At 44.0% G+C, this 20,359-nt stretch overlaps 1 protein-coding gene across 1 annotated transcript in view; it reads right to left on the reverse strand.

Moving 5' to 3' along the window:
* The window catches only part of LOC115094263 (oocyte zinc finger protein XlCOF6-like), an 84,340-nt gene that overhangs the window by 62,273 nt on the left and 1,708 nt on the right, over positions 1-20,359 (reverse strand). Inside the window, exons 2-3 of the mRNA XM_029607132.1 lie at positions 5,670-5,762; positions 3,322-3,448 (exon numbers count right to left, since the gene is read on the reverse strand). Coding sequence (XP_029462992.1) covers positions 3,322-3,448; positions 5,670-5,693 — 151 coding nt within the window. The 5' untranslated portion in view covers positions 5,694-5,762. The remainder of the gene's footprint in view (positions 1-3,321; positions 3,449-5,669; positions 5,763-20,359) is intronic.

Genomic DNA, 20,359 nt, shown 5'->3' on the forward strand with positions numbered 1-20,359 from the left:
CGAAGCGCAGAGGACCGAACAAATCCGCGAACCACGGCCAATATGGCCCCTCCAGAGCCCGGTTGTCTCTTGATTCATTGCACTAGTGGCCAAGGAAGAAAAACGTAGAGCAGAGCTCCTTCAGGCCAAGGCAGCACCAGAGCATCGATGCCCTCGGCCCCATGCTCCCTTCTTCGACTGAAAAAAGGAGCTTCCTTGGCATTCTGATGAGTTGCTATTAGATCCATGTGGGGCCAGCCCCACTGCTCGTGAATGAGCTGCATTGCCTTCTCTGACAGCTCCCACTCTCCCTGATCTAACAACTTGTGACTCAAAAAATCTGGACATTTTTGACTCCTGCGATGTGCGATGCCGCTATCCATTCCAGATGACAGTCTGCCCAAAGAATCAATTCTTGAGCATCCTGAGCCACTGCATGACTCTTGGTTCCTCCCTGCCGACTGATGTAGGCCACCATCATCACGTTGTCCGACAGGACCCTCACCCTGGTCTCTCACCGAATGATAGACCAGGAAGCCTCTGTCGCAAACCAGCAGCCTTGAGTGGATTGCTGCTGACACATCGCTCCCCAACCAGATGGACTGGCATCGGTAGTAAGAATCACCCAATCTGGAACCTCCAGTTCCACACACGAACCAGATTGGAACTCAGAAGCCACCACAACAGACTGTCCCTGCCAACACCCTCAAGCGACAAAGGAAGGTGAAACTCCTCTGAGAGCGGATTCCACAGAGACAAAAGAGCTCTCTGCAGGGGCCTCATATGTGCAAATGCCCATGGCACTAATTCCAAGGTTGAAACCATCGAGCCCAAAACCCACAAATAATCCCAGACTCTGGGCATTGACAACCCCGACAACTAACATACTTGCCCCTGCAGCTTCAGAACACAATCCTCCATGAGAAACACCCTGCCCCCGAGCGTGTTGAAGCGGACTCCCAAATATTCCAGGGACTGCGAGGGAACCAAGAGACTCTTTGCTAAGTTTACCACTCAGCTGAGCGACTCAAGAGTGTGGATCACCTTCTGAACCGATTGACGACCAAAGGTCCTCCGGACTCTGCCCTGATAAGCCAGTCGTCGAGATAAGGATGCACCAGAACTTCTTCCCAACGCAAAGCTGCTGCTAATACCACCAGCACTATGGTGAAAGTGCGTGGCACCGTGGCTAAACTGAAGGAAAGAGCTTGAAACTGAAAATTCTGACCCAGAACCATGAATCGCAGAAAACCGCTGATGATCCAGGGAAAGTTCTTTTTTACTGAACGCACAATTAAACTCTGGAATTTGTTGCCAGAGGATGTGGTTAGTGCAGTTAGTATAGCTGTGTTTAAAAAAGGATTGGATAAGTTTTTGGAGGAGAAGTCCATTACCTGCTATTAAGTACATTTAGAGAATAGCCACTGCCATTAGCAATGGTAACATGGAATAGACTTAGTTTTTGGGGACTTGCCAGGTTCTTATGGCCTGGATTGGCCACTGTTGGAAACAGGATGCTGGGCTTGATGGACCCTTGGTCTGACCCAGTATGGCATTTTCTTATGTTCTTATGGCGGACATCATAATCCTAGGGGGAAGTCTGATTAGGTCATACAGAGCATCAGCCATGTGAGCCTCCGCTGTCTCCAAATGCTCAGCCTTCAACGCTTTCTCTCCAGGCTTTGAATTCACATTCTGAGGCTGCTGCGCCCAACGTAGACACTCCCATTGCATAAAACTGGAACAAATGGCTGCCCATAAATTCAAAGCCAACAACTCAAAGATCCCCTTAAGCTGCACCTCTAGTTTTCGATTCTGAACATCCTTCAATGCTGCGGATCCCGCAACAGGAATAGTTGACTTCTTGGTAACGGCAAACACTGTCACATCAAACTTTGGAAGGGAAAGCAGATCCAACGTCTGCTTACGCAAAGGATAAAGCTTCGCCATAGCCCTCCCTACCCTTAAGCCTCATTCAGGAGTACCCCACTCTTGGATCCACCAGCTTCTTCATAGATTTGTGATAAGTAAGGCTTTCGTTGGACTCCGCAGTCCATCCAGAACCAGATCAGCTCCTTCTAGTTTTGAGTCCTCCTGCGGACCCTTGATCCCAAGCTCATTCAAAACCTGGGGAATTCACGGCCCAAGCTCGTCCTTACCAAAAAGCCAAACCATCTTCGGGTCATCACCATCAGAAACCGGGATCTCCTCCGGATCCACTCTTGGATCCGCACCACCTGCATCCGGATCAACCTACGGGTCATGCACCAGAGGCACCCCTGGAATTTCCGGAGCCTCATCAGAGTCATCCGAACCATCAAATGGGACCCCGTGCGATAGAACCGGGCCAAACAAGCAGTGGACTACAACAGGCCACTTTCTACGAGTTGGAATTCTTTGGGGACCTAAATCCAGACCCTCGGAAGGATGGACCCTGGTCCCCATACTAGAAGCAGCCGCCTCCTGCTGAGCCAGATAGGCTGGAACACAGAGCTGACCAAAAAAAGCGGCAGCCCCAAAAAACAAAACAAAACAGCTATCCTGAGCCTACAGCTGCCTCAGTAGCCTGACGAAGGGGAGGAATCTGGACCACCATATTTACACCCCATGGAAGCAAGGATCGAGCATACACAAGGATCACTGACCTCCAGCTCATCCACCTCAACCAACAGGGATGGTCCCATTAAGACCCACAACCCTCTGGGAGGAAGGCTTGTAAACTTTAAAGAAAAAAATGTGGTCTCCTGACTGCAGAACTCCAGGTTTTGACTATCTACCATCTGCTGGAGATAGAGAAATACTGAGGAACTGCAGGTGGCACATGTGATTATGTAGCAGTCAGTAAAACTTTCTCTGTCTCCATCTGTTGGCAAGGATGAAAATCCCAGGAGTCTGGACTGATCTTGATACCTACAGGGAAAGAGCATTTTACTGTAGGCTTTGAGAAATACAAACAAAAATAAAACAAGATTAACATTCAAAATTTTCTTGAACAGTGAGATTGTATCATCACTCAGCAGTCCAGGCTGACTGAGGATTTTTCATAGGTCAAAGAGAACAGACAGTGGAGGCAGGACCAACTAGAGATATGCAACAGTCTCAACAATTTTCCAATTCTCCATGAATACAATGAAAACAAATTTGCAACTTTAAGTAGCTGTGGACAGCACCATCAGCATTCTGAGCCACATAGGTAGAATGGTGAGGAAAGAGGATGATTCTATCCAACTTATGTATGAGCTAGAATTAACAAAAACCTTTTACAAGTGACAACCTCCCCCACCATAGTCATTCCTTCTCTATCCTAAAAAATAAATATGAAAAACAAATCAACAGCCTTACCCAGTGAGATTAGAGCTCCATGGATCTCTTTCATTACATTCCTGTACAGCTCCTTCTGACATTCTTCTAATAGCCGCCACTCATCTTCAGAGAAATAGACGGCAACATCATGGAATGTGACCGATGCCTGAAACAGTAAGCGGGATATCCTCAGGACCCCCTTCTCTGGTAGTGTGCCACCATAGCTAAAGAGGTTAAGATCTATTTTTGGACACCTCTTTCTCCACATTTCAGAAAATAAAAAAAGGGGAAGGGGTACCATGAAATTCCCACTATAAATAAAATAAGTTTAAAGAAAACCAACATAGAAATTGGCTTGAGAATATGCAAACTTTTGGGAATCCAAGATGGCGCCTACCCTGCATGGGCTGCTCCTGTGGTGCTGACTATTCTTTTTACTTCTTTATCCTTGAATATCTCCTGAAATGTTTAAAAGGGTAAGATCAGAACATATCCCTTGGAGATTCCTTTGTGAGTGCCCCTGTGGGAATATTTCACGATAGGGCTTCTGGAGGGCTGACAGATGGAGAGGGGATGACTTCCAAGAGGATCTGCTGCTGAGCCTCGGTGTATAGTCCCTTCCCCACTGCTGGGATTTCTCCAGTAGATACTGTTTGTATGCCAACTGTGGGCCTAAAAGAACATACTAGCGATATATTCAGGCTAAGGTCATGCTGATCGGATGTGGAAGAGAGGCACGGAATGCACGGGGAATCCTAAGAATGTGCTCTGTTTTCTCACCAGAAGAAAGCTTAGAGGGCCCGAGTCTGGCCTTACACACCAAGCAGTCCATGCCTGTGGATAAAGCAACAGAGGATGTACGATGAGTTGGAGTAAGTCAGGACACTGCAGTCCCGTACCGGGGATGAAGTATGCCAGAGAAGACTTTTCTACCCCTGGGAAAAATGACATAGGAAGGGCTCTGAACTATAATTTTTCAGGTAGAGACGGCTCTCACTGGTTGCGTTTTCTAACCATATGCATTTATATAAGAGGTGAAAATGAAGTTTCTTTCACAGGATTTATTATTCCAAACCCCAAAGTGACTGAATGCCAAAAACAGATCTTGGGATTGCAAGCTTCTAATGCGACATTAAAGATAATATAGTGTTTGGTAACAAAGTTGAAATTTTGGAAAATGCCTTGAGTTATAAGTCAACAGTTCAATAATTTTCCTATGATTAAATTATTTACACTGTATGATACATAAGAAATAGTTCCTAGATGTTCTTAAAATCCTTCCAAATTCCATGCCTCCAATAATTAAAGTGTACTATATTCCCTCTTTAAAACAGCAAAGTAATTTAAATGAAGGAGATCTGGACACCTGAGGACAGAACTCCCAGATGTTTCAGCACTGATGTAATATGTAGGACCAGTTTATCGATATCTTTTGCTACTGAATTAGATAAGGTTTAATATTGCAGTCTTGGTTTGTTTTTTTTTTAAAACAGGGAAAAAAAATTAGGATTTTTACTGATATTTTTAGGGAAACAAGCTACTAGAAGAAGCTTCCTGTGTATGTGCCAAAAGTCCTAGATGCTGGAACCTAGATGCTTGTTGAAAATATCAGGGAATTAAATGTGCTCTCTTAAACCCACACCATTTAGAAGTATTTCTCTAGGATACAAATGAAGTTTTTTTTAGTGATGCTCCTGTCAATGCTGCTAAGTAGACAAATTAGTTGACAATCAAATAATGCTGAGTATGACAGCAATTTCATTCACTGTATGTAACAAGATGATTTTAGTTTAAAAAAATTAATTTAAAAAGGGGGGGTTATTCTGATGGATTCCCCTTCTTTCTGATGGACTTGGTGATTTATGTTTTTTTTTTTCTTTTCTTTCATTGCATTAGTTTTCATACAAATACATTTTTCTTTATAATTGTCCTAATGGATTTGATTTTAAATGTAATAAATAAATAAATAAATAAATAAAATTCAAACTTTCATGACCACTAAGATGACTGCCTCAGTCTGTGTCTTTGATAAGGATGAGATCTGAATATTGCTGAAATAATCAGTTCTATTAAACAACTTTATTGGTCCTTTTTTTTTTTTAATTGCCTTTTTTAAAATCCCATCAGAGAGAAATGTGGAAAATAGTTCCCTCCTAGACCAAAGGATATGATAGCAGATAAGAACTCTAGTGTTTATCTGGTCTGCTTAAATTGCTTCCTGTTGCATGTTGTCGACTCCAGTTTACCTCTGGTTTTCTTTCACTTTTTAATGGGATGATCCATGCTTATTCCATCCTTTCTTAAATTATTGCCCTCACTACTTCTTCCAGAAGGATAATCCATGCATCTACCCTCTACATTAAGTAATATTTTCTTGTTACTCTTACCTGCGCAGTAATTTGCTCAAACATGTTTGCTGCTGTCTTTCTTTTCCAGTATCCTAGTGCTGTGTTGGTGTCTAGGCCATAAGTTGTCCAAAGCTGAGAAGAAAAGAAAAAAATGAACCCTTTGATAGTTTTAAATACTTGGAACTGTTGTGAGAAAGTTTTATAATATTTGCAATGCAGACAACTTAAGTTGGCACCATGCTTAGACCATGTCCTTGATAACGCAACAGTACTTCTTCCTCACTGCAAAATGAGATCTTTGCAGAAGAGAACAGCTTGTATTATTTATTTGATTCATTGCAATATCTTTCGAACAGTAAATCAATGTGATGTATTACACTATGCACCACATTTAAAGATTGAACATAAAAATAAAAAGTAGATCAACTGGCAACCAGAATCTAAAGCTATTAGAAGGATTCAATACTAATCAAGGATAGTGTGGTTTTAAGAGCAAAATATGAAGCTATTGAGAATAACTTTAAGTATAAACTCTGAATGATCAATTTTCCAAAGGATTTGTCAATATCTGAGACTAAGCTGTTTAACAACTGTATGTTAGATAGAATTCTTGAAGAATCCCAAGAAGGAACTTCTATTCTTAATTAAAGCTTATTTTTTCCATTTAAGAAACAAACAAGCAGGGGTGGATTAACCTTTTTCGGCATCATTCCAGGATGCAAGAGTCAACTGTGTGTGTGTTTGGGGGGGGGGGGGGGGGGGGGGAGGAAGGGGTTTCCCACCTCAGCCTAAGCAGCAGTGTCCCATTGTATCCACCCCTTTAAAGGCATAGGAGCAGGCTGGTGGCATTTAGATCACTGTAGAATCACCACTGGCCCACTCCTGTGCATTTTGGGGGGGAAGGATCCGCTGCTTGCACTGAATGGAACGTAGAAATAAGTGTTGCTGAAACACAGGAAAAGGAGCTCCTTTGGTGCTCCTAGGTAGCTATCTACACTGCCTAGTGGGAAAATCCAGGCCTGGATGGGAGATCCTAATTCTACTAGGACAGTTCTGTTAAGGAATTAGAAGACGTGTTAAACCTCATCATGAATTCATGCTGAATTTCTTCACCATGGAAATGGACTGGGGCTGGATATTAAAATCTTTCTTCAGAAGCTGGATACCTCTTTTTAGAGGTAAAGGTTAGGTTATATCTAGATGTATCGCATCCTGCTCAGAAAAAAAATATTGGATCTGGAACCAGACTGTGTTGAACTATCCAAAGTGCCAAATGAAATACCAATAAGATTTATTTATTTTAGGATTCACAGCAGTTTTCTAGTTTTATTCAGAAAAAAAAAGTTTGCATAGGGTAAATGAGGTGTTCTGTAGAGAACAGGATGAATCAGCCATAACATATGGGTGATTTCATTCAATGGGTCGAATGGATTCATATCTTTAGCTCAGTAAAGTTTTATTACTGACATGTGCACAGGAGTTCCCATGCACGTGTTGCCCCATGAGCCACTCAGTCGATTGTAGAACTTAGCATTAGCTAGCTAGTTGACTCTCCAAATAGGCATGTGGACATTAAGCATGACTAATTTATCTTACTGTCTATAGTAACCAAACTTGCTTTTTCCATCAACAAGCAGAGCTGAATTGGCCATGACATATGGGGAGTCCCAAGCTGAGGGTTGCAAGGTGGAGAACTCACTGAAAATGCAACACAGACCAACACCAAACTCATTCCTTGTTGAGAACGGACTACTGGGTGAACAGGTTGCACGAAAATGCTCGCCCAAAGCTGTTGTTGCTTTTGGAGAACCTGTCCAAACAGTAGTGCGATGTGAAAATGTGAGCGGACAACCAAGTTGCAGCTTTGCAAATGTTTTCAATTGAGATGGCTCTTAGATAAGCCATGCAGGTAGCCATGACTCTTACTCGATGAGCCTTGACAGAGTTTGGGATCTGATGGCTAGCCAGAACATAGCAATATGTCATACAGTCTGTTGCCAAATGCCAGTTGGACAATGTGCACTTAGTAACAGCTATGCTTAATCTGTTAAGATCATAGGAGACAAAAGGTTGAGAAGCCTGATGATGTGGTTGAGTTCTTTTTCAGATAACAGACCAAGGTCCTTTTTACAGTTTTTTTGTTTTTTTTTTAATTTAAACTTTTATTGATTATTATATTGTTTACAATGAAACAATAAAGAAATCCAAGAAATAAAATACATCAAAATAACAATTATCAAATAATATTTGCTGGATATCTAGCCCACATCTAGGAGGTGAGAGGGGGACAAATTGGACATGCCCCTTTTTACAGTTTAGTGAATGAAGGGCCTTCTCTTCTTTCTGTGCATGACGGCTTGGGAAGAACAGGGGAAAACAATGACTGGATTCAAATGAAACGCTGAAATCACTTTAGGCAGAAACTCAGGATGAGTGCATAGCACCTCCCTTTTGTGGAAAAAGTGTAGGTATGGAGAATAATGAACTAAAGACACTTTTAGCTGAAGTAATTGATGATAAGAAATACTACTTTCCAGGTAAGAAAAATTTTAAGGAAGCTGACTAACAGCTCAAACGGAGGTTTCATCAGTTGCGCCAAGATGATACTGAGATCCCATGGCACCGGTGGCATCACAACCAGAAGTAATGGCACTGAGATGCACTTTGACTGACGATGTACTGAGGCCCGAAGAGGAGAGGGAGAACAAGTACTGAAGCAGATCTTTTGGAGAAGGTGAACAGGTTTAGGAAGCCTGCCTGGCACCAAGATAAATGCTTCCATATAAAACTGTACACTCTTCTAGTAGATGATTTCCTAGCCAAAATCACATAGAAACACACTTGCTTGAGCCAAACTGGAGCAATGAGAATATTATGTACCCTTTCTTTCAGTATCTTTTGCACCGTCTTCACCACCAATGGAAATAGAGGAAACTCATACAGAAGATCTGCATCCCACTTGAGCAGAAAAGCATCTAGAGCGGATATGAACTTGCTTGGAAGAATGGAACAAAATTTGATGATTTTCTTGTTTTCTTCTGATGCAAACAAGTCGATTTACAGGTGACCCCCAGAGGTTGAATAGTCTGTCTGCCATACTCTGGTCTAATGACCTCTCGTGGGAGTGAAAAACCCTGCTGAGACGATCTGCCAGCATGAAGGAAATCCCAGAAAGGTAAGCTACTTGGAGAAAGCTCTGCAACTGCAACACTACTCCCATATTTTCAAAAATTTCTGGCAGAGGGTCCAGGACCCTATGCCCCCTTGTTTGTTCACAGAGAACATTGCCACTTGATTGTTGGTAGGAATCAGAATTTTCTTTCATAAGACTATAAGATTTGCTATACTGGATCACACCTAAGTTCCATCAAGCCCAGTATCCTGTTTCCAGCAGTGGCCAATCCAGGTCACAAGTACCTGTCAGGATCCCAAAGGATAGATAGATTCCATAATACTTATCCCAAGGAAAGGCAGTGGATTTCTGCAACTCTATCTTAACAATGGTTTATGTACTTTTCCTCCAGGAACTTGTCCAAACCATTTTTAAATGCAGTTACACTAACATCTTTCATTACATCCTTTAGCAACTAACTTCAGATCTTAATTATGTGTTGAGTAAAAATATATTTTCTCTTATTAGTTTTATACATACAACTTAGTAACATCATTTTGTGTCCCCTAGTCTTTGTACTTTTTGAAAGATGCAAGAAAATTCTCAATACATATTGAATGGTTCGCAGTTCCTGGAGGTTGATCTGGAACAGGCATTCCATAGCCAACCAAATCCCAAGTTCAGAAAGAATCTGTGCACATGCACCATCCCCTGGTGGATGCATCCATCACCAGTGTTACCTGATCAGGTAGAGATTGAGAGGGGTACCTATCACCAGGACCTCTGGATTAGCCACCAATGGAGGGATGATTTAATCTTTGTGGTTACCTTTACGGGATGTGACAAAGGCTGATGCAGTTGATCCCACAGAGATTGGAGAGTGGTGACCACATACACCACTGTGGCTATGTGTCCAAGGACAAGCAGGATTGTTAAAGCTGATTTTTTGGGTTCTGGACCAGTGCTCAAAGACAAAATGCCTGATCTGATAAAATGCCTATAATCTTCCAACAAGTCTATCCATGCCCCACTGAACTTAATTCTCTGGATAGGGACGAGGTTCGACTTAGCAAAGTTGACCATGAAATCTAGTGACTGAAGGAGCTAGAACACCTTCTTCAGATAATCCAATATCCCTCCTTCAGAAAATCCCATCAGTCAGTCACCCAGGTAAGGAAAGACATAAATCCCCCAAAGACGATTTATGCTACTGCTATGCATTTTGTGTAGACCCTTAGGGCCACTGAGAGTCCAAAGAAGAGAACCTTGTTAGTGAGAAGAGTCCACCACAAATCAGAGGTATATGCAATGAAACGGATGGATATGTGAGCATGTGTGTCTTTCAGATGCATTGTGCATATCCAGTCTTCTGCCTGGATGAAGGGTAGGATGGTGTGGAGGGTGTGCATTTTGAACTTCTCCCATAACAAGTTCTTGTTCAATCTTTGAAAATCCAGGATGTCTCAATCCCCCCGACTTCTTGGAGAGAAGGAAGTAGCTGGAATAAAACCCCTTGCCATCGTCTTCAAATTGGACAGGTTCTATTGCCTGCTGGATGAGAAGTGATTCCACCTCGAGATGGAGCTGAGTTGAGTGAGACAGCTCCGGCTTGAAGGCTAAAAACTGATGCAGCATTGGGAGGTGGGAGAAGTGCAAATGGTAATCAGATTCTGTAATTTGGAGGACCCAATGGTCCTTGGTGATCTTCTGCCACTTTTCAAGGAACAGGGGAATCCTCTACCAGAGGGGGTCAAAATCCTCTACCCTCTTACCAAAGGGGGTCAAAATCTGAATGTCAAGTCTCATCAAAAACTAGGCTTAGGCTTGGGTGGCATCTTAAGTGTGATACCACTGAAGCTGGTGGAATGGATGTCTCTGGAAGAAGCACTTAAAAACAAAAGAAAATCTAGAGGAAGAAAATTATTTGGATCCCACCAACAAGGAATGAATGGCTGCATGCTGCTTCTTAATCTGGGCCACAGTTTCCCTGACCTTATCCTCGAAGATTCTGTCACCAGAACAAGGACATCAGTCAACTTATCATGAATGCTCTTGTGCAGGCTGCTGGCTCTCAACCAAACTATCCGGTATGCCACGATGGCTGCTGCATAAGACCTTCCCACAGTGTCTAAGGACTTGCATACTGACCAGATGAGATAGCACTCTAACTTTTCTGCATCCAGAAGAGCCTGCTGATAATCTTCCTGTTTCCTGTCCAGAGTCTCTAACAGAGGCTTCAGCTTGTCGGTGCAGTTGTGTATGTATGTTCCACATACAGTTGATGAGCTGCAATGTGGTCACTGAGCATCAAACCCTGGGGTCCTTGCCTGGTCGAGGGAGGGGGAGAAAGGGAGAGTGAGTGTTGGAAGAAATTATAGTCTTTTTAGCATGTTTTAATGCCGACTCCATTACCACAGACTGGTGAGGTAGTTGAACTATACCAAACCCAGGAGTCTGCTGAACTCTGTATTTAAAGTCCAATTTCTGGCTACTGGGGAGCAAAGGCTCGATTATCCTCATAGGATTTGATGGACCAGGATCACTTTCAATTTGGAATGTGTTTCCAGAATCTGAAGTAGCTCGAAAACCTTAGTGTGAGGATCCTTGTCCATATAGCTATTGACGCTGATCGTCTTACCCAGCTGTTGGAGTCATTTTTTGTTACTTTTGCTGAGGATGTATATAGAGGTTAGGCCAATTGGATTCAGAGTTTTCACCCAGACACAAACTAGTTTGAAGGCCACAGGCCAACCTCTGAGTGAACTCCTGTTTACTGTCTTGCAATGTGAAATGTTTATGAACAGGCAAGAGTCTGTTTATCAGAAAACTAGCAATTAACTTGTACTAAAGCCCGAGAGAGAGAATGAAAGCCCCACAGCTGTGTCTGAAAACTGATAGAACTCAGAGGGAGGGAACGCCATAGCTTTCACAAGCTTTTGTAGTGTATAAGGAGAGACAGCGAGCCCTGGATGTGATGGTACGGCTGATCCTTTGGAAATATAAGCTTTTTATATCTATGTAGCAATTGTTATTAACTACCATTACTTCTTCTATACGATCTGATTGTATTTGTTCTATCCTCCTACTGCTCAAATAAAACTTACTTTCTTACTTGGAACCATGACGTACTGAATCCACGTTTGTGTGTGTCTCTCTGTGTAGGGGATAAGCTCCTAGGTACAAGACCCCAGGTATAACTCCAGTAATTGTGTGTTTATATGAGATTAGTCCCCCAGGTCAGAGCCCCTGGGCAGGATACCAGTGTGCATGGTCTAAACCCGTAACATCAGCTTGTTAGGGAATTTAGAGTACAAGAGGTCTACTAGTGGAGATGAATGCTCTGACAGGTCAGGTAAGGGGTCTGAGGGGATCCCCATATACTCTTCCTTAGAAGCAAGAGGCGGAGGGACTCTAACCCATGACCTTGATGAAGATGATAATGATCAGAGCAGGGAGCTCAGTTGCCTCAGAAGAGAATACTCCCATGGTATGTTCCAGACTGTGGTGTCCTGTGCTTCCATCTTCAAAATGCTGGCTAGATTAATCTACAAAGAGGAATGGCTTCCCCAATTGAGGAAGGCTAGTTTCCACTACCGGGACCTCTGATGGAGGTGTGGAGGAGTAAAAGATTCTCCCTTGAGGGAAAAAATCCAACATCCTGGGTAGGAGAAGCTGAAGGATACCTTCCTTGTCACTGGATGCCAATGAAGTCAAGAAAGTCTTCACCAGTTCAGCCATGTGGTCTATGGATTGTTATGCCCTCTGGCCTGGAGTTGGAGAAGAGATATCCTCCTCTGAAACCAGTAAAGAGACATCCATTTGGGATGCACACACTGGGCATCAGAATATATCTCTTTCTTGAGCTGTCTGTCCTGATGGCTGCATAGAGACTAGAGGAACAATAGAGTAGATAGGATCCAATTTCTCAAATGCTATGGGAAGGACCCTTGCAGAGTGTCTCAGTATATGACAGGGAACAGACCCTAGAAGGCCTGGAATCCAGAAAGAGGAGGTAAGATACAGACAAGGGCACCAAACTGCAAGGAGTTTCCTCCAGGTTCTATGCATGTTCCTGCATCAAATGCATTTATGATGCCAGGGACTGGTGTGTCGATGGCATCAAAGCCCAGTGTGTTCATGGGGCTGAGGCCTGGTGCATCAATGATGCATGCTTTGGCACCAAATGTTTTGGTGAGGTGGACCGTACCGCTGGCTGCAATGAATGGCTCAGAGTCTTCTGTGCTGACGAGCCCCACATAGAGGGGGAAGCAGCCTGTGGATGCGCAGAAGAGCTCACCAGCTCCTGTGCTTAACGCTTCTGCATCTTGCTCGACACTTGACTGTGGTGGATCCTGATCCTGGCACTGGAGTTAGAGAAGCCCTGCTCGAGGAGCTCTTGCTTGATTTGACATGAGGAAAGCCCAAGGAGGTCCTACTCTGAAAGGAAGAACGTCTCAGATACTTCATTGACTTGCAAAGCTCCTCCATCTTCCAAGCCCTGTTCTGCTGGGATCTCAGGGATATATGACCACAATCACAGCAGGCACATGTAATATATATTGTGGCCTTTGGTGAGGAACATCTTGCAATCACAGTCCTTGATATTTATTTATTCATATTTTTCCAGGTAGTGCTGAAAAGTGCAGTTGCAGGGCTGCTGAGAAAGCAAGACAATTCAAAAAAAAAAAAGTAGGATTGAAGAAAAAAATTGAAGGAGAAAGATCTGGTACACATTTGTGTGGAAACAGACAAAAAAAAAAGAGGTTAAAGAGGATTGCTAAGTACAGCTTTGGGAAATCTTTAGACTTAAAATGTTTGGAGAAAGGTAAAATAGTGGGATATATTCTTTAGAATTTGTGTGTGTCTGAAATAATAAGCAAGCCAGAAGTAGTTAATTCTACTGTCTGTCTTTCCCACCCACCCATCCCTTGATTTTTAGGCAGGAGATACTTTCTCATTAAAAATCAATTTAGGCTATTATCTAAATCATGCTATTGCACCAGCCCTATTGAAAGTTTAATTATCCCATTGTAGGACACTAGCTGATTAATTAGTAAATTCACCTGTAAATTTAAAGTATTCTAATTCCAACTCCCTTAGTATCCTAAACTTAACTAGGAACTCAACAAAATTAAGATGAAGGCAGCAGTCCAGCAGCAAGAGGGGGGCTTTCCAGTCTTTTGCAATGAGTGTCACATATATGATTTTTTACCTGCCGGTGAGAGATTGTATGTGTGCACTTGGTGCAAAGAGCTCCTGGCTCTCAGGGAACGAGTCCGATCTCTGGAGGCTAGAGTAGCAGACTTGGAGGACCTGAGGCAGACAGAGAGGTACACTGATGAGACCTTCAGGGACATAGTAGCCAAGTCCCAAATCCAGTCTGGCAGACCTAGTGCTGCCTTGGATCAGAAAGGTCTCCCAGTTGGAGAACATTACCCTGGTGTAGCAGAAAGTGATCCTGTAGCAAGGACCTGCTCTCCAGGTGATGTATTGTTCTCTTGCAATGAGGACAAGTCTCCCAGGGCTACTGCCCAGGAGGGAAGGATTAGGCCGGCTATCATAGTTGGTGATTCAGTTAGAAATATAGATAGCAGGGTGGCTGGTGGATGTGAGGACCGCCTGGTAACTTGCCTACCTTGTGCAAAGGTGGCAGATCTCTCGCGTCTCCTAGATAGGATTATTGACAGTGCTGAGGAGGAGCCGGCTATCGTGGTACATGTGGGCACCAACAACATAGGAAAATGTGGGAGAGAGGTTCTGGAAGCCAAATTTAGGATTTTAGGTAGAAAGCTGAAATCCAGAACCTCCAGGGTGGCATTCTCTGAAATGCTTCCTGTTCCACGTGCAGGTCCCCAGAGGCAGGCAGAGCTCTGGAGTTTCAATGTGTGGATGAGACGATGGTGCAGGGAAGAGAGATTCAGTTTTGTAAGGAACTAGGGAAACTTTTGCGGAAGGGGGAGACTTTTCCGAAAGGATGGGCTCCACCTTAACCAGAGTGGAACCAAGCTGCTGGCACTAACTTTTTTAAAAGGAGATAGAGCAGCTTTTAAACTAGAACAAGGGGAAAAGCAGACTCACTCAACAGTGCATGGTTCAGAGGAATGTATCCTTGAAGGATACTAATGAAACAGGAGAGTTAGGGCATCCCAACAGAGAGGTTCCAATAAAAGCAAATGAAGTCCATGTGCCTATATATAAAAAAAATCACCTCAGCTAAAGATTTCCAAATTATCCCTATCAACTGAAAAGCAGATTGTAATACAAACAATAAACACACTTTGAAATGTCTGTATGCCAATGCCAGAAGTCCAAGAAGTAAGATGGGAGAGTTAGAGTGTATAGCAGTAAATGATGAGATTGACATAATTGGCATCACAGAGACCTGGTGGAAGGAGAAGAACCAATGGGACAGTGCTATATCAGGGTACAAATTATATCACAATGGTCGGGAGGATCAACTTGGAGGGGGTGTGACACTTTATGTCCAGGAGGGCATAGAGTCTAACAGGATAAAGGTCATACAAGAGACTAAATACTCAGTAGAATCTATATGTTGCGAATGTGGACCCTTGAGCCGAGCCAAGGTCATCGCTACCACCAGGGAAGGACCCCTGCTGGTCATCATCGGGAGGTGGCTTCGGAGAAGAAGACCCCACAGGACCTTCACCTATACCAGTCCTTGTTTCCCGCAGGTTGAGCTCTTGGGTACCGGGACCAGCAGGACTTAGGCGCAGGTCTCCTCCTCTGTCAAGGCGAAGGACAGTGAATCGAGAAGCGGAGGCGGTGTCGGACGGACCCAGGGTTGAGGCAGGCGGCGGACGAGCAGGAACAGCAACAAGCCAGAGGACAGGGCAGGCAGCGTACAAGCAGAGGCAAAGACCAGGACAGAGATCAGGGCAGGCTGAGAACAAGCAGAGACAAGGTACCAGGCTGGAGTCAGGGCAGGCGGAGGTCAAGCAGAGTCAAATGAAGCAGGGTCAGAACCAAAGAGTCAATCCGAGGGAACGGTACCCAAGAATCCACTCCAACACCTCATAACCAAATACAAGCAGGATCAATAATGAAGCTAGGAACTTCCAGGACGTCCTCAGGCTCGAATGATCTGGACAGCACATCAGCGCACAAGTTCTTGGAACCAGGACGAAAGCAAAGGTTAAAGTCAAACCTTTCAAAGAATAAGGCCCACCTGGCCTGACGGGGGTTCAAAAGTTGAGCCTCTTTGAGATGTTTGAGGTTCTTGTGGTCAGTGAAGATGGTAAACTTATGTTGAGTCTCTAAAGCTTAATGATGTTGTTTCACTGTGGCTGCCAGTCCTGTAGGGCCCTGGAGGTGGGAGACTCCACCGAGTCCATGGCCGTGGCAACCTGTTGCTCTCAGGGGTGGACCCTTGTCCTGGGACGATGATGGAATGTCTCCTGAAAGGGAACAGGAGGAACTGGCCCCAGGGGGTGGAGCACTGGAGGAGACAGAGGCTGTGAAGAGCTTCACCACTGGAAGCCCGTAGGGACCTGGGCCTCTTGGACTTAGGTGGGCCTCGCAGAGTCTCCTGAGAGAATGAAAGTCCGGCGTGCCCACGGAGACAGGGGGAGTGTGATCAGGTTCGAAGTTGGAGGCTGGTTGGAATAAGGAGAACCAGAACAGAGTTGGTGATGTAAAGGCGAGGAACAGAGCCAGAATCTGGAGACGAGGTCAGGCAGGCAAAGGTCAAGATCCAGAGGTCAGTCCGAGGAGTGGACAGCAAAGCAGGGGTCAGGTACCGGAGGTCAGATGAGGTCAAAGGCAGGCTGAGGTCTTGAGGCAGGCAGCAGGCAGGTCAGGAGCAAGCTGAGGTCGTTGAGGCAGGCGGCAGGCAGGTCAGGAGCAAGCTGAGGTCAGTACGAGTAAGACAGTCCGAGGGTACTACCTGGGTAGACAGACGAACACAGGAACAAGCAGGATGCAGGAACTAGGATGCAGGAACAAGTCAGGAACAGAAGGATCCTGGAACGAGACTAGGAACAGGCAAGAACAGGAACAAAAGCAGAGGCAATCTTAGAGCAAACTGCCCCGATTGCCAAGGCAAGGAATCATAGACATGAACTTCCTTACATCGAGGGATCAATCAGGGCGTGCCGCTGAGCTAAGACCCACCCTTGACCCTACATGAGTCTGGGCGGTCCGTGCGCTCGTAGGGGCATGGCTAACATGGCAGAGGACGCCGCGCCTCGGCGTGAGGCCTGGCACGCAGTGGAAGGCCCGGTGACCGCCGCCGGAGGACTCCGGGTCCTGGCAGGGCTGGCAACTACCGTGAGGGAGGATGTGGTTAGTGCAGTTAGTGTAGCTGGGTTTAGAAAAGGTTTGGATAAGTTCTTGGAGAAGTCCATTAACTCCTATTAATCAAATTGACTTAGGGAATGGCCTCTGCTATTACTGGCAATTAGTAGCATGGGATCTTCTTATAGTTTGGGTACTTGCCAGGTATTTGTAGCCTGGATTGGCCACTGTTGGAAACAGGATGCTGGGTTTGATGGACCCTTGGTCTGACCTAGCATGACAATTTCTTATGCTCTTAAGACTGATGGGGTCATGAGGAAATGCACATAGAAACTCCTGCACAAGCTCAGTAGTAAAACTTTACTGAGGTGGAGAGCTGGGTCTGTTCGGCACTGTCAGAGAATGCCACCCAATTGTCATGGCTAATTCAGCCCTGCTTGTTGACTGTAAAATTCTGCTGGCCCTCCTGTAAGGATACACAGGTAAAAAAAAAAATGTTTGTTTTCCATTTTAGTTTTTCCTGTTCAGTATGTTTAATGTTTATTTCAATTTGCCAAACTGAATCAAACATTAATGGGTAGATTTTATAAACTTACTCAGGCGCGAACAAAAGTACGCCGGATTTTATAAGATACGCGCCCTATCTAAACCCCCCCCTTACCATTTTATAAGATACGCGCCCTATCTAAACCCCCCCTACCATTTTATAAGATACGCGCCCTATCTAAACCCCCCCTACCATTGTTGGCAGATTTACGCCTGCTGGAGGCGGGTGTAAATCTGCACACGTCAGCGGGCTGCTGGCGCGCCATCATCGACCCGGGGGCCTCGACCACACCCCCGGGCCGGCGTCACACCCTGACATGCCTCCCGCCCCAACCCGAAATTCGCGCCGCCCACCTGACACGCCCCCGACATGCCCCCTTTGCAAAGCCCCGGGACTTACGCGCGTCCCGGGGCTCTGCGCGCGCCGGCGGCCTATGCAAAATAGGCTTGGCGCGCACAGGGTTTAACTTAAGTGCGTAACCCTTTTAAAATCCAGCCCTAAATGTAAAATCCCTCCCTAAATAATTCCCCCCTCCATGGATGCCCCTGGTGCTTCCTCCATCCAGCCACCAATAAGTCAGGGACTCCTCCATCCATTTGCCAATATGCTAGTGCCTCCCCTGACTTCCCTATCCAAATGCCAATAAGCAGGAGACGGAACTAACCAGCTGGGCATAGCCAAGCTCATCTAGGGTCTCCCCAGGTGCCTCCAAACCTCCAGGCCGCCACCCCCCCTCCCCCCAACTCAAAGAAGCTGGGGCCAGGACTTCTGCTTCCACTTACCTCTTCCATGGGGTTTGGTCTGGTCTGTCAGAAAAAGGCAGAAGTGATTCCCACTCACTCCTGCCTTGCCAGTGTGCCTTTGAAAATGGCACCAATTGGCTCTGAGACTGTCATCAAAATGGCCCCAGTCTCAGGGCCATCTGGCGCCATTCTGATGTACGGCTGGACAAACATACAGTCATACAACAAAATGGTGTTGTCTAGTCCCAAAATTGGCACCAATTTGACATTGCTTTGTTGTTGGTCTCAGGGCTGGCTAGAGCCATTTTTAAAAAGAGACCAACGGGGCAGGAGCAAATGGGATGATTTTTTCAATACAGAGAGCATAACCCCATTGAAGGGATAAGTGGGGGCTGGGAAGTTCCCCAGTCCATTTGCAGGGAAACGTGAGGAAGATTGTGCTCCGCCTAATAGGGGGAGGCTGGAGAAACCTGTGGAGGCCTTGGAAGACTCTAGGAAGTAGTGATGGGGGCCCAGCAAAGCCACCTGTTTTGTATTTATTTTTTAATTTTTCAAAGAAGCCAAAAATATTCAAAAAGCTTCAGGTATTTTCAGGCAAAACTATTTTTAGTTCAGTAAGACCATTTGTTTTAAATTAATGTACAGCCCTACCCTCCAGATTCAAACTTTTTGGGTGAATATTAATCTAAGATTTATTAATTTTTCTTGCTAACAATTTTCTTTCTATAGTTATTCTAGCACACTAGTTTCTTGTTTTGCTGTTTCCTACTTTCATTTTCTTTTAAAAGTTAAACTAGTGATCCTCGTTCTCCTACTTTTCAGAGCCAAATAGTTGCTTTATATGCAGAGAAAACTGTACTTCTTGTTCGATTTTCTATTATCTAATCTAATTTGGAATTTATATACACTGCCTTTCTGCTCCTAAGGACTATCCAATGTAGTTTACAGCAAAACAAAATGCAATCAAACATACTCTAAAAATAAAATATATAGGGCATACAAAATCAAATACATAAAGAACAATACATAACCAAAATGGTATGTCATATCTGATATATACTTAGGTTTTCTTTTGTTACATTGCTTATATTGATTTTTTATGATTTTATTATTTTGAATGGTTGTATAGCAAATTTTATTAAACTTAATTTTAACTTAAAATAATATATAAAAGGACAAATAATCAAACACCAACACAAAAAGATCCTGGTCAACTCCCCCTCTTTCACTGAGGGGCTGAGCAGGCACGCAATTCATAAAATACAATATAAGAAAGTAAATAATTTAATGGAGTATCAATACAATATAAATTCAAGAAACTATAAAATACATTACAGCATGTAGATTGTTTAAATCTCTCTCTGCACTGATTGGCAGAAAATGGTTGTTCTATATGATTTGTTAAAATATTAGCAAATATTCAAAGTAAAAAATTACTAGAGATTACTAAATAGGTATTTTCTATGTGCAAAATTTCTGGCATTTGTGCTGCATTTAAGATGCAAGTCGCATGAGATTTTATGTGCATCAGTCTAAGAAAATCTACTTTAAAAATCATTTGAAATTGTATGCTAACAAATGTATGCCTTAGGCAAAACTTACACTAACCCTTTTCCCCTAAAACAATTGTGCAAATAATGCTGCAGGAGTTTTGACCAACTCTTAATTTATTGGTTTGATTCTAGCCATACAGGAATCTGAGTGACTGACACTGCTCTTCTCAACTAATCTTTTAGAAAAGAAAAAACGAGCCAAGCAAGTCTGCTATATCTCAGACCTCCCTCATGCCCCTGAGCTCTAGAGAACCTGCATGGGAGAAGAGACAAAGGAAGGAAAGAAAGGGCTTAGCAGCCATTTTCTAAACAATTACTTTTGTTTTGATGTAAATTCATCCTAAAACAAGATCATTTTACAAAATCTCTGTTGGACTGATCTGCTGCCCAATTAATTAGAAGTTCTAGGAGAAATGCAGGCACTCATCTGACCAGATCTGTCTGGCAGGCCATTCAGGGGGCCAGAAAGCACCCAGACTTCTAACCTGAGTTACATTCACAGACATTTAATTTTATATTAT

This window comes from Rhinatrema bivittatum, chromosome 6 (genome assembly GCF_901001135.1).
Source record: "Rhinatrema bivittatum chromosome 6, aRhiBiv1.1, whole genome shotgun sequence".
In the NCBI taxonomy this organism is placed as follows: Eukaryota; Metazoa; Chordata; class Amphibia; order Gymnophiona; family Rhinatrematidae; genus Rhinatrema; species Rhinatrema bivittatum.